This window comes from Salvia hispanica, chromosome 4, assembly GCF_029641045.1.
Source record: "Salvia hispanica isolate PSC_SH4W2 chromosome 4, Shi_PSC_v1, whole genome shotgun sequence".
NCBI classification, from domain to species: domain Eukaryota; kingdom Viridiplantae; phylum Streptophyta; class Magnoliopsida; order Lamiales; family Lamiaceae; genus Salvia; species Salvia hispanica.
The window spans coordinates 5788854-5801407 of NC_142695.1; the positions used below are offsets into that span (position 1 = coordinate 5788854).

A 12554-nucleotide genomic window follows, 5' to 3' on the forward strand; every position below is an offset into this window, starting at 1 on the left:
CACCACTAGGAAATTTCAAATGATCAACAAACTGTGATGTTAGTTTCATCATTTTTTATTTGCAACAATCTTTCTTCCTTGCTGTGTTTTGTTTGTGAGAAAGAGTGTTTTGAAAAATGGCATACAATCTTCAATCACTCATCACCATCCTTCAAGGAATACTTAATCCTGAAGAATCACTTTGGATTGTTAATCACAACAAACCACAACTCCAATCCCTACTCCAAAAAGCTGAATCTCTTCTCTACATTCTTGAAAAGTCTTCACTCACCAACATACCAAGTAATTTGGAGAGCCAAATCAGAGATGTTTCATATAAAGCAGAAGATATTATTGAAACAAGAATGGTTTCTTCAAAACTTATGCAAGACCGGATTTCTATGTTTGAGCAAGTGGTTCCCAACCCCGTGAGCTTGGCCTTCCACACATCAGATCTGCAGCAAGTGACTCAAGATCTGGATTTGGTAATGGAACAAGTGGTGAAGCTCATGCAGGGTAGGACCGCGACTTCATCAAATCTTGCTTCTTTCTCACATGGTGATGTGCAGCAAGCAATTCAACAACAGGAATCTGTTAAGCTAGTGGAGGTGGATGAAATTAAGATGACGGCCGATGCTCCTTTGTCGAGCTCCAAGAGCAATTTGGTGGGAGTTGATGCAGATATACTGCAGTTGAAGGATCGGCTTACAAACATGCAGCGCAAGCTGGAGATCATCCCCATTACTGGGATGGGTGGCATAGGTAAGTCCACTCTTGCTCAAAATCTTTATGATGATCAACTCATTATTACTCACTTTGATTATCGTGGTTGGGCTGCAATTTCACAACTTCCCAATATGCGAGATATTCTATTAAGTCTTCTTCGTCGCCCAGACGAAAAGATTGATGATGAACTAAATGGATGTAATGAAAATGAGTTGAAAGATATATTGTATAAGAGGTTGTTTGGGCGCAGATACATGATTGTGTTGGATGATATATGGACTACCAAGTTCTGGGATGGGATAAGGATGTATTTTCCAAACAACGGTAATGGGAGTCGAATTGTGATCACCACAAGGGAATCTAATGTAGCCCAACACATTGTAAACTCCAAGAGTTTGCATCATAACCTGCAATTGCTTAACAAGGCTGCAAGTTGGGATCTACTTCGCCAGACTGTGTTTGGAGAAGAGGATTGCCCTCTTGAATTACAAGAGATAGGAACTAAGATTGTGAGTGAGTGTGGTGGGCTTCCTCTTGCCATTCATGTGACTGGAGGGATATTGTCAAAGATTGAAAGATCAATAGATGCTTGGGAGCATCTTTCAATAGATGTAAAAGCTTCCATTGTTAAATCAGAGGAGCAGTTCTCCAATATACTTTCCTGGAGTTATAATCACTTACCCATTCACTTGAAACCATGTTTCTTATATATGGGAATTTTTTCAGAAGATCAAGAGATTAAAGGATCTAGACTTACGAGTATATGGATAGCTGAGGGATTTGTGAAATCGAACGGTGATAAGAGTTTGGAGGAAAAGGCTAAAGATTATTTAAATCTTCTCGTGGAGAGGAATCTACTTTTTGTTGCAAAAAAAAAGGCTAATCGGAAAGCATTGAGTTACTCAATGCATGATCTTTTGAGGGATTTATGCATAAGGAAAGCTAATGAAGAGAAATTTTTACACGTTGAGGATTCCATGCGGCGTGTAAGTGTTGAGTCATCATATGACATGGAAGATGTGTGTGCTTCACCACAATTAATGTCATTTGCCCGATCTTTTATATGCACTAATGACAAGATTAATATATCTCATGTTTTTGGCATATTAAGATTAGTTAGGGTGCTAGATGTTACGGGTATGTTATTGGAGGAGTTCCCAGAAGAAATATTACAACTTGTGAACTTACGCTACTTAGCTATCAACTGCTCCTCGGGTTTACCTGATGGAATATCAAGATTGCACAATCTGCAAACCTTGATTTGTCCACACTTTATGCCCTATGTGCCATCTGAATTATGGGATATGCATGAGCTAATACATATTAAGTTTAAGGAGACAGTATTCAAAATCAGGAACATAAAATTTGATCTCAAGAAGTTGCAGACGCTTTACACGGTGAGGGTTACTCCCAAGCTGATTAGTAGTGGCTTTTTTGAAAGAATTCCAAATATCATAAAGTTGGGAATCTGTTATGAAGACTCACCAAACATTGTAGTTGATCTGGGCCATCTTTACAAGCTCGAAATATTGCATTGCCTATCCGAATTGGATAAAGATGGTAGCCGTTTTCTGCACAAACTCAGATTTCCTTCTAATCTTAAAAACTTAACTCTTGGTGGTTGTGTAGTATTTAGGAGTTTGTTGACAACTCTGTGTACACTACCGAATCTGGAAGTGCTGAGAATAGTGAAATGTGTATTTGAAAGAGAGGGAGAGGCAGAGGAAGAGGAAGAGTGGGAGGCGACGGAAGGAGGTGAATTCCACTCACTGCTGTTCCTACAGTTAGATTCCTTAAATCTGGTGCACTGGAAAGCCGATGAGACCAACTTCCCTAAACTCCGGAAGCTGTTTGTATTTGGCTGCTGTAAGCTAGATGAAATCCCTAGCGCCATTGGAGATATCCCAACTCTCCAAGACATTATGATAGTTAATTGTGGCGATTCTGTAATGGCCTCAGCACAACAAATTCAGAAGGTTCAACAGGAAGAGTATGACAACTTCGACCTCAAAGTGTTTATAGTTTAGAACCCAAAAGGTAAATATACATGCTCCATTTTGTGACTATACTATCTGTTCCTTACTATTCTTTTTGCCTTAGTTGGTATATTTATATTTTTATCACAACTTGTGATGTATGTCATTTGTATGGTGTAGCGATTCAAATATTTTCAACCAAATGCAAGAATCACTCTTGGTTTGTGTTAAAATCTCTGTCCAACATAAACTTGATAAAGATCACATCTAATTTATATAAGAGTGGATAACCCTCTTCTTTATGAGGCCTTTTTAAGGGGGTGAGTGACTCATTTCTAATATGGTATTAGATCATGACCAATTTGATGATGAATTTTATCTCTTTATCTTTTGTCTTGCGTACTCACGTCCGATGTGTCATTCCGGCCCATACGTGCCGGGGGAGTGTTAAAATCTCTTAAATTTTGTCATCCCTTGTAAGCTATGTGGTCCATTTCTAATAGTTTGAGCAATGTATTTAGTGTAATAAATGGTATAGATTTATTTTTGTTAGACTTGTCTAGCTATGTATTACTTTGTAGTTTTTCCTTAGAGCACTCCCAATGGAGTTCCCTAAAAACTCCCTTATTTCTCCCTAACTCCTGCCACATCAGCGCCACATCAGCACCAAAATTTATCCCCAGTTTTTAGCCAAGTGCTACATTGGTTTCTCCCTTATTTCTCCCTTATTTCTCCCTAACTCAACATTTCATTTTTACATCATTATTTTTTATATTATTTAATTTTCCCTACAAATGTATTTAATAAATAGACTAATAATGAACAATTCATCGTTGTATTAATCATTGGAAAATATAATACAACGAGAAAAAAAAAACTACAAATAAAAAACGCAAATAAACAAAGATTTAAAAAAAAAAAATCTAAGACGGAGGGGCCGGAGGGGCGTCGGGATCGAGCCCCAGCGTACTCTGCAGGTGTTGGATGCATTTCCAGAGGGCCGCCTTTTCTTCAGGGGTCCCGCCGCCGGTGAAGTACAGCGTGTACATCTGGGTCAGATTGGCGACATTGCTCGAATAAGTGGCTTTTTCTAAGTCGATGACGGATTCCGACGCGACTTCCGACGTTGCGCCCTTCCCCTTCCGCCTCCCCTTCGCCTTCTTCACTCCCTCCGGGCGCTCGTGCGGACCATCCCCACTCAAGTCGATGTGGGCCGCGCTCCCCTCGCTCTCCGAAACGCTAAGTCGCGAGCGCACCGATTTCCCGTGCAGCGCGTCGTGCATTCCCGTCCGGAATTTGGGGAGATCCTTCAGCTTATCGTAGATGTTCCAATACTTGAAGCCCTTCGTCGACAAGTACTGGCTACTATACATCCGGATGGCCTCATCTCGGACCATGTGCTCGTTCTGGCCACTCGTCATGTGAGTCATCAAGTTAGAATAAATACCGTTGAAGTGCCCGCAGTCCCTCATGAGGCGCTCCCAATGCCGACGGATCGCCTCGCTGCCATGGTCCTTCATTGAGGCAGTCTTGTGGCTCCTGTACTTCGCGGCAATCCGCTCCCAGAATATGATCTCAGTCTGGTAGTTGCTGCGCTCCGCGTCCTGTGACGTGTCCGCCCAGCAGTCGGCTATCAGCTCGGACTCTTGCAGAGTGTAAGTAGTCCTTACCCGCTTCGGCCTCTCATCGGAACCCGTATCAGTCGCAGCCGACGACGCCGGCGCCTTCCCCCTCCCGCTCCTAGAAGGCGGCTCGGTGGGCGTTTCTTCCACCTCGAAGTCCTCCGCGCTCAGTGTCGCGGCCTGAGATTCTTGGTCGCCTGGGGTTGATCCGGGGGTGTCGAACTGGGGCCGATACACATCGTCGGCTGGAAAGGGCATTCTGCCGGCAGAGTTGAAGTACGGAGAAAGTCTCCGCGCCGGAGGAGTCTGCAAAGGAGACGGACCCCCGTATGGAAGTTGGCCGGGAGGAGAACCCATCGCCAACAACGACTGCATCCACTGCTCGTTTGCTTCATCCGTGTTGGGAATTTGTGAACTCGACTCTTTCCCCTTACCCTTATCCTTACCCGATCGGGAACTTTTCTTCCAAAAGCTCATAATTTTGATGAAAATTGAAGATTGGGAGAAGAGATTGAAAATGGAGAGAATGAAGATTGTGGGTGATGAATGGAGGAAGTGGAGGAAATATTTATAGGGGTGGAATGTAAAATAGCCGTTGGGTTCAAAAAAAAAAAAAAAAAATTTTAATTATCGCCGATTATCGCCGAGCGTCGCCACAGTGGCCGGCGATCGCTCGGCGATAATCCGGCGTTAGAACGCCACTCGGCGAAGCAACGGCAACATTATCGCCGAATTATCGCCGACTTCGCCACAATGGCCGGCGATAATTCGGCGATAACCGGCGATTTATCGCCGAGAATTCGCCACCTCCATTGGGAATGCTCTTAATCTGATAACAAACTGCACGTGTTTTACAGTGTCTGCCATTGTTACATTGCTTGCAATATGCTCCTAAACATCTCCTGATCCCTGCCAATGTTTCTTGCTTGTTACTACTGTTTTCAGCTTGTGTTATAATTTTTTGGGTGATTTTTCATCTTCTATCAGAAAGCTTGAATTAATGCAAAAATTGACATGATTTAGGTTGTATTGCTGCAAGTTATGCTGGTGTTTGTGAGCGAGAAAGATATCAGAGAGAGAAGATGCAAAGGGTGGCAGCTATTGTGGGATTTTAGTTGTACCTCTCATTCCAGAACGATTTTTGGGATTATAGTTTGTGATTGCTTTTGTTTTTGGTTGTTATAAATTGATCTCGAATTTAATGCCTTGTAGCAAACTATTTTTGGGATTTTAGTTGCTGATTGTTTTTGTTTTTGGTTGTTATAAATGTTGTCCATCTGAAGTCATAAATAGAAGGAAACAAATTGAAAAGACAAGAGATATTATATTTTATTGCATGAGTATCAAACTCAGTAATGTGTCCTTAAATATAAGGAATGGATGATGCTACAACATGAATAACTCAAAACCGAATGCAGACAATACATTACAAATGAATACTATGAAGTTAGACCCAAGGAAAGTACAATAGCATGTAACCGATCCAAATTAGAGGCCCAATCTGAATCAGAAATAGCACTCACAACAACATTGAAGCCTGTAAATCAATGGAACTTGCCAAGTATCTCAAGATTTGCTTCACAACCTTCCAATGAGTGTCCAGAGGAGATACCATGGATTGAAAATTGGAGAGCACTAAAGGTCTTCAGCTGTATCGACTTTGGATTAAGAGAAACCAAGAGAAATCAAGATCGAGTGCTTTACAAAAAAGCGAGCTCTTGAAGTTTGTTTGAGGCCATATAGAGACTTTTGAGCCTGCGACCAATGTTAGAAGCGCCTTGTTCAAATCCAGGAGCAACCGCGTGTCCATATTTCTTCTTGTAGATCACTGTGGAGGAATGCATTGTCCTTATCAAGGTGAGAAACTGTCCAAGGAGCAGAGACTGCTAGCCTTAATTAGGATAAGGATGGTGTTGGGCTAAATTTCTCTGAAAAATCGAAACATGGAAAAATGGTTCAAGTGTGATAATAATGGGATGGACAACTTAGTTTATATAGCTTCAGGTGTTACAAATGCCACACTAGTAAAATACTAGAATTTTGATAATTGGAAAATAATTATGAATAACTAACTGAATGGTAAAATAGAATGAAAACGAAATGGCTCAGTCCTTTAGATGTTCAAGAATCGAGCAACACAACCACTCTTGCGTCTAGGGAACGAGTTGGTAGGATATAGTGTTGATGCAAGCAATCAACGTACAAAAATAAAATGATCGGTAAACATAAGCTGCAAAATTATGGTGCTGCTTATAATTAATCTTACGGGGCAGCCCACTTACTCGTATGTTGTTTATTTCTCAGTTTTTAAATATTCTTTTTTTTATTCAAAAAAATATGCCTATTATTATATACTCCCTCTATCTCATAAAGATTGTCTCACTTAGACCGGGCACGAGTTTTAATAAATGAAATGAAGTGAGTAGAAAAAAGATAATGGAATGTGGGTCCTACTTTTATAGTTGTAATAAATTGTGAGTAGGAATGAGTTAATGGATTATGAGGTCTATAATAAAAAAATGGTAAAAAATAAAATGAGACAAATTTTGTGGGACGTACAGAAATGGAAAAATGGGACAATCTTTGTGGAACGGAGAGAGTACAAAATTTTATCATGGTTTTTCTGTTTAATTCGATGTATTCTTTTCTTTGTTTTTCAGTTTTACATTTTCTATTTTTCCAAAATATCCATTTTAGTAGTATTATTATGTACCAAAATTCTACTATGTTATAGATTTACATATTCTACGTATTGGCTTATTTACTAAAATTTGTCTCTGTTTTTATTCCGGACTTTGATAAGATTAAATATGTAAATATATCATAATAAATACATTTAATTTAAACTATTCTTTTTTATTCTTAAGAAATATGTATTTGATTAATTATTTTTCATTTAGCATACATCATTTAGTCTTTCTCTCTCGTTATTCATTTACTATATTTCTTACAACTCCCTACCAGGAGTATATTTTAGTAACATCTTTTGGAAAAACTAAAATTGAAAAATATCAAAGACTTGGGTCCTCCAACATTAAATTCCTGGTTTAATTAATCACTGTTCATGAGGTTATTATTTTGGAATTTTAGTTAGAGATTAACCCAACTACCGGGCAAAATATAATTTATCCACCACAATATATTTTATTGTTTGTTCACACGAAACAACCAAATGCACCTAATATATTATGATTTATATATGGAGTTTTGAATAATGACAAACCGCCCTAGTTAAAATATAATGGGCAATAATCGATTGGTGAGGAATTTATTAGCAACTTACAATTTTATATTGCATGCTTACAAGATCCGAATCTATCTCTTGGATGAAATCTTGATACTCTTGTGCACACATGTTGAGGATTTCACAAATGAGTTTCAGGAACAACAACCAGTATGGATTTACTTTAAAATACAACCACCCTAATAAAATTATAGCCAACTACCCAATAAATTATTCAATAAAATAAGTTATTGCTCCCAGGTCACCACTAAGAAATTTAAAATGATCAACAAACTGTGATGTTAGTTTCATCATTTTTTATTTGCAACAATCTTTCTTCCTTGCTGTGTTTTGTTTGTGAGAAAGAGATCTGAAAAATGGCATACAATCTTCAATCACTCATCGGCATCCTTGAAGGAATACTTAATCCTCAACAATCACTTTGGAATGTTGATCGCAACAAACCACAACTCCAATCCCTTCTCCAAAAAGCTGAATCTCTTCTCCACATTCTTGAAAAGTCTTCACTCACCAACATACCATGTAATTTGGAGAGCCAAATCAGAGATGTTTCATATAAAACTGAAGATATTATTGAAACAAGAATGGTTCGAAAAATGCTTTCCACCACTAAAGGCACAAGGCTTAGTTTCTCCACACCAGATCTGCAGCAAGTAGCTCAAGAACTGGATTTGGCAATGGAACAAGTGTTGAAGACCATCCCAACTGGTGCTTCTTCCTCGCATGATGTGCAGCAAGCAAATCAACAACTTGAATCTATTAAGCTCGTGGAGGTGGAGGAAATTAAGATTCCAGCTGGTGCTCCTTTGTCGAGCTCCAAGAGCGATTTGGTGGGAGTTGATGCAGATCTGCTGCAGTTGAAGGATCGACTTACAAATATGCAGACCAAGCTGGAGATCATCCCTATTACTGGGATGGGTGGCATAGGTAAGTCCACTCTTGCTCGAAATCTTTATGATGATCCGCTCATCACTAATCGCTTTGATTATCGTGGTTGGGCTGCAATTTCACAACTTCCCAATATGCGAGATATTCTATTAAGTCTTCTTCGTCGCCCAAAAGAAAAGATTGAAGATGACCTGAATGGATGTAATGAAAATGAGTTGAAAGATATATTGTATAAGAGGTTGTTTGGGCGCAGATACATGATTGTGTTGGATGATGTATGGAGTAACAAGTTCTGGGATGAGATAAGGATGTATTTTCCAAACAACAGTAATGGGAGTCGAATTGTGATCACCACAAGGGATTCTAATGTAGCCCAACACATTGTAAACTCCAAGAGTTTGCTTCATAACCTGCAATTGCTTAACAAGGCTGCAAGTTGGGATCTACTTCGCCAAATTGTGTTTAGGGAAGAGGATTGCCCTTTTGAATTACAAGAGATTGGAAGTGAGATTGCAAGTGAATGCAGTGGGCTTCCTCTTGCAATTCATGCGATAGGTGGGCTATTGTCAAAGGTCGAAAGATCAATAGATGTGTGGGAGCAGATTTCAACAGATGTAAAAGGTACCATTGTTGAATCAGGGGAGAAGTTCTCCAATATACTTTCCTTGAGTTATAACCACTTACCCATTTACTTGAAACCATGTTTCTTATATATGGGGGCATTTCCAGAAGATTACGAGATTAAGGAATCTAGACTTATGAGTCTATGGATAGCTGAAGGATTTGTGAAATCTAATGGTGATAAGAGTTTGGAGGAAGAGGCTAAGGATTACTTGAAACTTCTCGTGGAGAGGAATCTACTTTTGGTTGCACAAGAAAGGAATAATGGAAAAGCAAAGAGTTACTCAATCCATGATCTTTTGAGGGATTTATGCATAAGGAAGGCTAATGAGGAGAAGTTTTTAGACGTTAAGGATTCAATGCGGCGTGTAAGTGTTGAGTCATCATATGACATGGAAGATGTGTGTGCTTCACCACAATTAATGTCACTTGCCCGATCTTTTATATGCACTAATGATAAGATTAATATATCTCCTGTTTTTGGCATATTAAGATTAGTCAGGGTGCTCGATTTAATGGGTATGTTATTGGAGGAGTTCCCAAAAGAAATATTACAACTTGTGAACTTACGCTACTTAGCTATCAACTGCTCTTCGCGTTTACCTAATGGAATATCGAGATTGCAAAATCTGCAAACCTTGATTTCTGCACAGTTTATGCCCTATGTGCCATCTGAATTATGGAAGATGTCTGAGATAAGACATATTAAGTTGAAGGGGACAATATTCACAATCCCGAAGACAAAAAATGATCTTAAAAAGTTGCAGACGCTTTACACTGTGTGGGTAACTCCTAAGCTGATTAGAAGTGGCTTTTTTAAAAGAATTCCAAATATCATAAATTTGGGAATCAATTATGAAGGCTCACCAAACTTTGAAGTTGATCTTAGCCATCTTCACAAGCTCGAAATATTGCATTGCAAATCTGAATTGGATAAAGATGGTAGCCGTTTTCTACACAAACTCAGATTTCCATCTAATCTTAGAAAGTTAACTCTTCGTGGTTGTGTAGTATTAAGGAGTTTGTTGACAACTCTGTGTACACTACCAAATCTGGAAGTGCTGAGAATATATAAATGCGTATTTGAAAGAGAGGAAGAGGCAGAGGGAGAGGAAGAGGAAGAGGAAGAGGAGGAGGAAAAGGAAGAGGAGGAGGAAGAGGAAGAGGCACAGCCGGAAGAGGAAGAGGAAGAGGAAGAGTGGGAGGCGACAGAAGAAGATGAATTTCGCTCACTGCTGTTCCTACAGTTAGATTCCTTAAATCTGGTGCACTGGAAAGCCGATGAGACCAACTTCCCTAAACTCCAGACGTTGTTTGTAGCCAGCTGCTATAAGCTAGAAAAAATCCCCAGCGCCATTGGAGATATCCCAACTCTCCAAGAAATTTACATACATGAATGTGGTGCTTCTGTAGTGGCCTCGGCACAACAAATTCAGAAGATGCAGCAAGAAGAGTACGACAACTTCGACCTCAAATTGTATATACGTTAGAGCCCAAAAGGTAAATATACATGCTCCATTTGTGACTATACTAATTGTTCCTTACTATTCTTTTCCCCCTTACATAGTTAGTACATTTGTTTTTTTTTGTTACAACTTGTGATGTATGTGGTTTGTATGGTGTAACAATTCGAATATTTTCAACCAAACGCAAGAATCACCCTTGGATTGTATTAAAATCTCTTAAATTATGTCCCACATATTATGACAGTGAGTGACTCATTTCTAATATGGTATTAGATCGATGATGAATTTTATCTCTCTATCTCTTGTTTTGCCTACTCACACTAAGAAAGTCGGATGTGCCATTTTGGCCCATAATTGCAGGTGCATATTAAAATCTCTTAAATTTTGTCAATCTATGTGGTCCATTTCTAATAGTTTGAGCTGATGTATGTAGTGTAATAAAATGTGTATAGATTTATTTTTGTTAGACTTGTCTAGCTATGTATTACAATGTAGTTTTTCCTTAATCTGATTGCAAACTAACCGTGTTTTTCAGTTTCTGCCATTGTTACATTGCTTGCAATATGCTCCTAAACATCTCCTGATCCCTGCCAATGTTTCTTGCTCTTTACTAGTATACTATATTCAGCTTGTGTTATAATTTTGTGGGTGATTTTTCATCTTCTGTCACAACTCAGAAAGCTTGAATTAATGCAAAAACTGACTTGATTTAGGTTGTATTGCTGCATGTTTTGCTGGTGTTTGTGAGCAAGAAAGAGATCAGAGAGAGAAGATGCAAAGGGTGGGATTTTAGTTGTACCTCTCATTCCAGAACTATTTTGGGATTTTAGTTTCTGATTGTTTTTGTTTTGGTTGTTATAAATGTTGTCCATCTGAAGTCATAAATAGAAGAAAACAAATTGTAAAGACGAAGAGAGATTGTATTTTATTGCATGAGTATCAAACTCAGTAATGTCTCCTTAAATACAACGAATGGATGATGCTACAACATGAATAACTCAAAACCGAATGCAGACAATACATAACAAATGAATACTATGAAGTTCGACCCAAGTTAAATACAATTAGCATGTTAATACAATAGCATGTAACCGATCCAGATTAGAGGCCCAATCTGAATCAGAAAAAGCACTCGCAACATTGAAGCCCGTGGTCTGGTCAATGGAACTTCCCAAATATATATCTCAACAATTGCTTCACAGCCTTCCAAAAGTGTCAAGAGGAGATACCATGAATTGAGAATTGGAGGGCACTAAAGGTCTTCAGCTGAAATCTATAGAAGAGTGAGGCATGAGAGAAACCAAGAGAAATCAAAATCGAGTGCTTTACGAAAAAGCAAGCTCTTGAAGTTTGTCTGAGGCCATATAGAGACTTGAGTCCAATGCTAGAAGTGCCTTTGATGCAGTTCTAGAAGACAAGTCTTGGAGGCTAAGAAAGTTATTATTTTGGTTTTATTTATTTCATAGTTAGTAGAATTAGTAGATGGAAAAATAATTCCTTCTACAAAATAGGTTTTATTTTCCTTATAGTTATTTTTGCTTATTATCTTTTTAGTTTTTTCTTTCCATAAGTTTAGGATTTCTTAGTTATTTTTTTTCTATAAATTTAGGATTTCCTTTGCCTATATAAAGGCATCGTTGTTGATCTTAAAATACATACTTTGAATATATAATTTTGCATTGAGTTTTTATACTCCGAAGTTTTCAATTAGTTTGAGTTCTTTATCTACCAGTTCAGTCATTCTCATATTTTCTTCGTTCATTTGCATTAGCCTTGTTCAAATCCAGCCTTGTTCAAATCCAAGAGGCTGCCGCATCAAGAATCAAATAATATTAGTAGTAAAATATAAGAAAAAAGAACAGTTCTTGAGCTTACTAGACCAGCTTCAAAGAATAAATCAGCAAAAGCTCATTTTACGAGCAGATAAACACCTTCCTTCCCATTCTTTTTTTAAGGCAGAAGGAGGTTGCCTGAATTTCCACTCAAATAAAATAAGAGTGATACAAATATTTTGAGAGGGTAGAAAATATGA

General features: G+C 38.5%; 2 protein-coding genes and 1 non-coding gene across 4 annotated transcripts; 2 read left to right on the forward strand and 1 right to left on the reverse strand.

The window, feature by feature from the left end:
- The first annotated feature begins 31 nt into the window (after positions 1 to 31).
- LOC125193973 (putative late blight resistance protein homolog R1A-10) lies at positions 32 to 5588 on the forward strand. Of its 2 annotated transcripts, none has more exons than XM_048091947.2 (2): positions 32 to 2742; positions 5327 to 5588. In XM_048091947.2, the coding sequence occupies exon 1, from the start codon at positions 117 to 119 to the stop codon at positions 2730 to 2732; it is 2616 nt and encodes an 871-aa protein (XP_047947904.2). In that variant the 5' UTR covers positions 32 to 116; the 3' UTR covers positions 2733 to 2742; positions 5327 to 5588. The 2 variants fall into 2 exon arrangements, with proteins under 2 accessions (XP_047947904.2, XP_088926072.1); XM_089069946.1 differs by lacking the exon at positions 5327 to 5588 and having other exon boundaries at positions 32 to 1835; positions 1903 to 2099.
- A 2243-nt stretch (positions 5589 to 7831) lies between these two features.
- On the forward strand, positions 7832 to 11474 carry LOC125194526 (putative late blight resistance protein homolog R1A-10). Its single transcript, XM_089056298.1, has 2 exons — positions 7832 to 10556; positions 11236 to 11474. The coding sequence occupies exon 1, from the start codon at positions 7904 to 7906 to the stop codon at positions 10544 to 10546; it is 2643 nt and encodes an 880-aa protein (XP_088912424.1). The 5' UTR covers positions 7832 to 7903; the 3' UTR covers positions 10547 to 10556; positions 11236 to 11474.
- Positions 11475 to 12380: 906 nt separating this feature from the next.
- LOC148927131 (small nucleolar RNA snoR77) lies at positions 12381 to 12494 on the reverse strand. The gene has a single exon (XR_016129631.1). It is a non-coding gene; the product is annotated as a small nucleolar RNA snoR77 (small nucleolar RNA).
- Between the last annotated feature and the right edge of the window lie 60 nt (positions 12495 to 12554).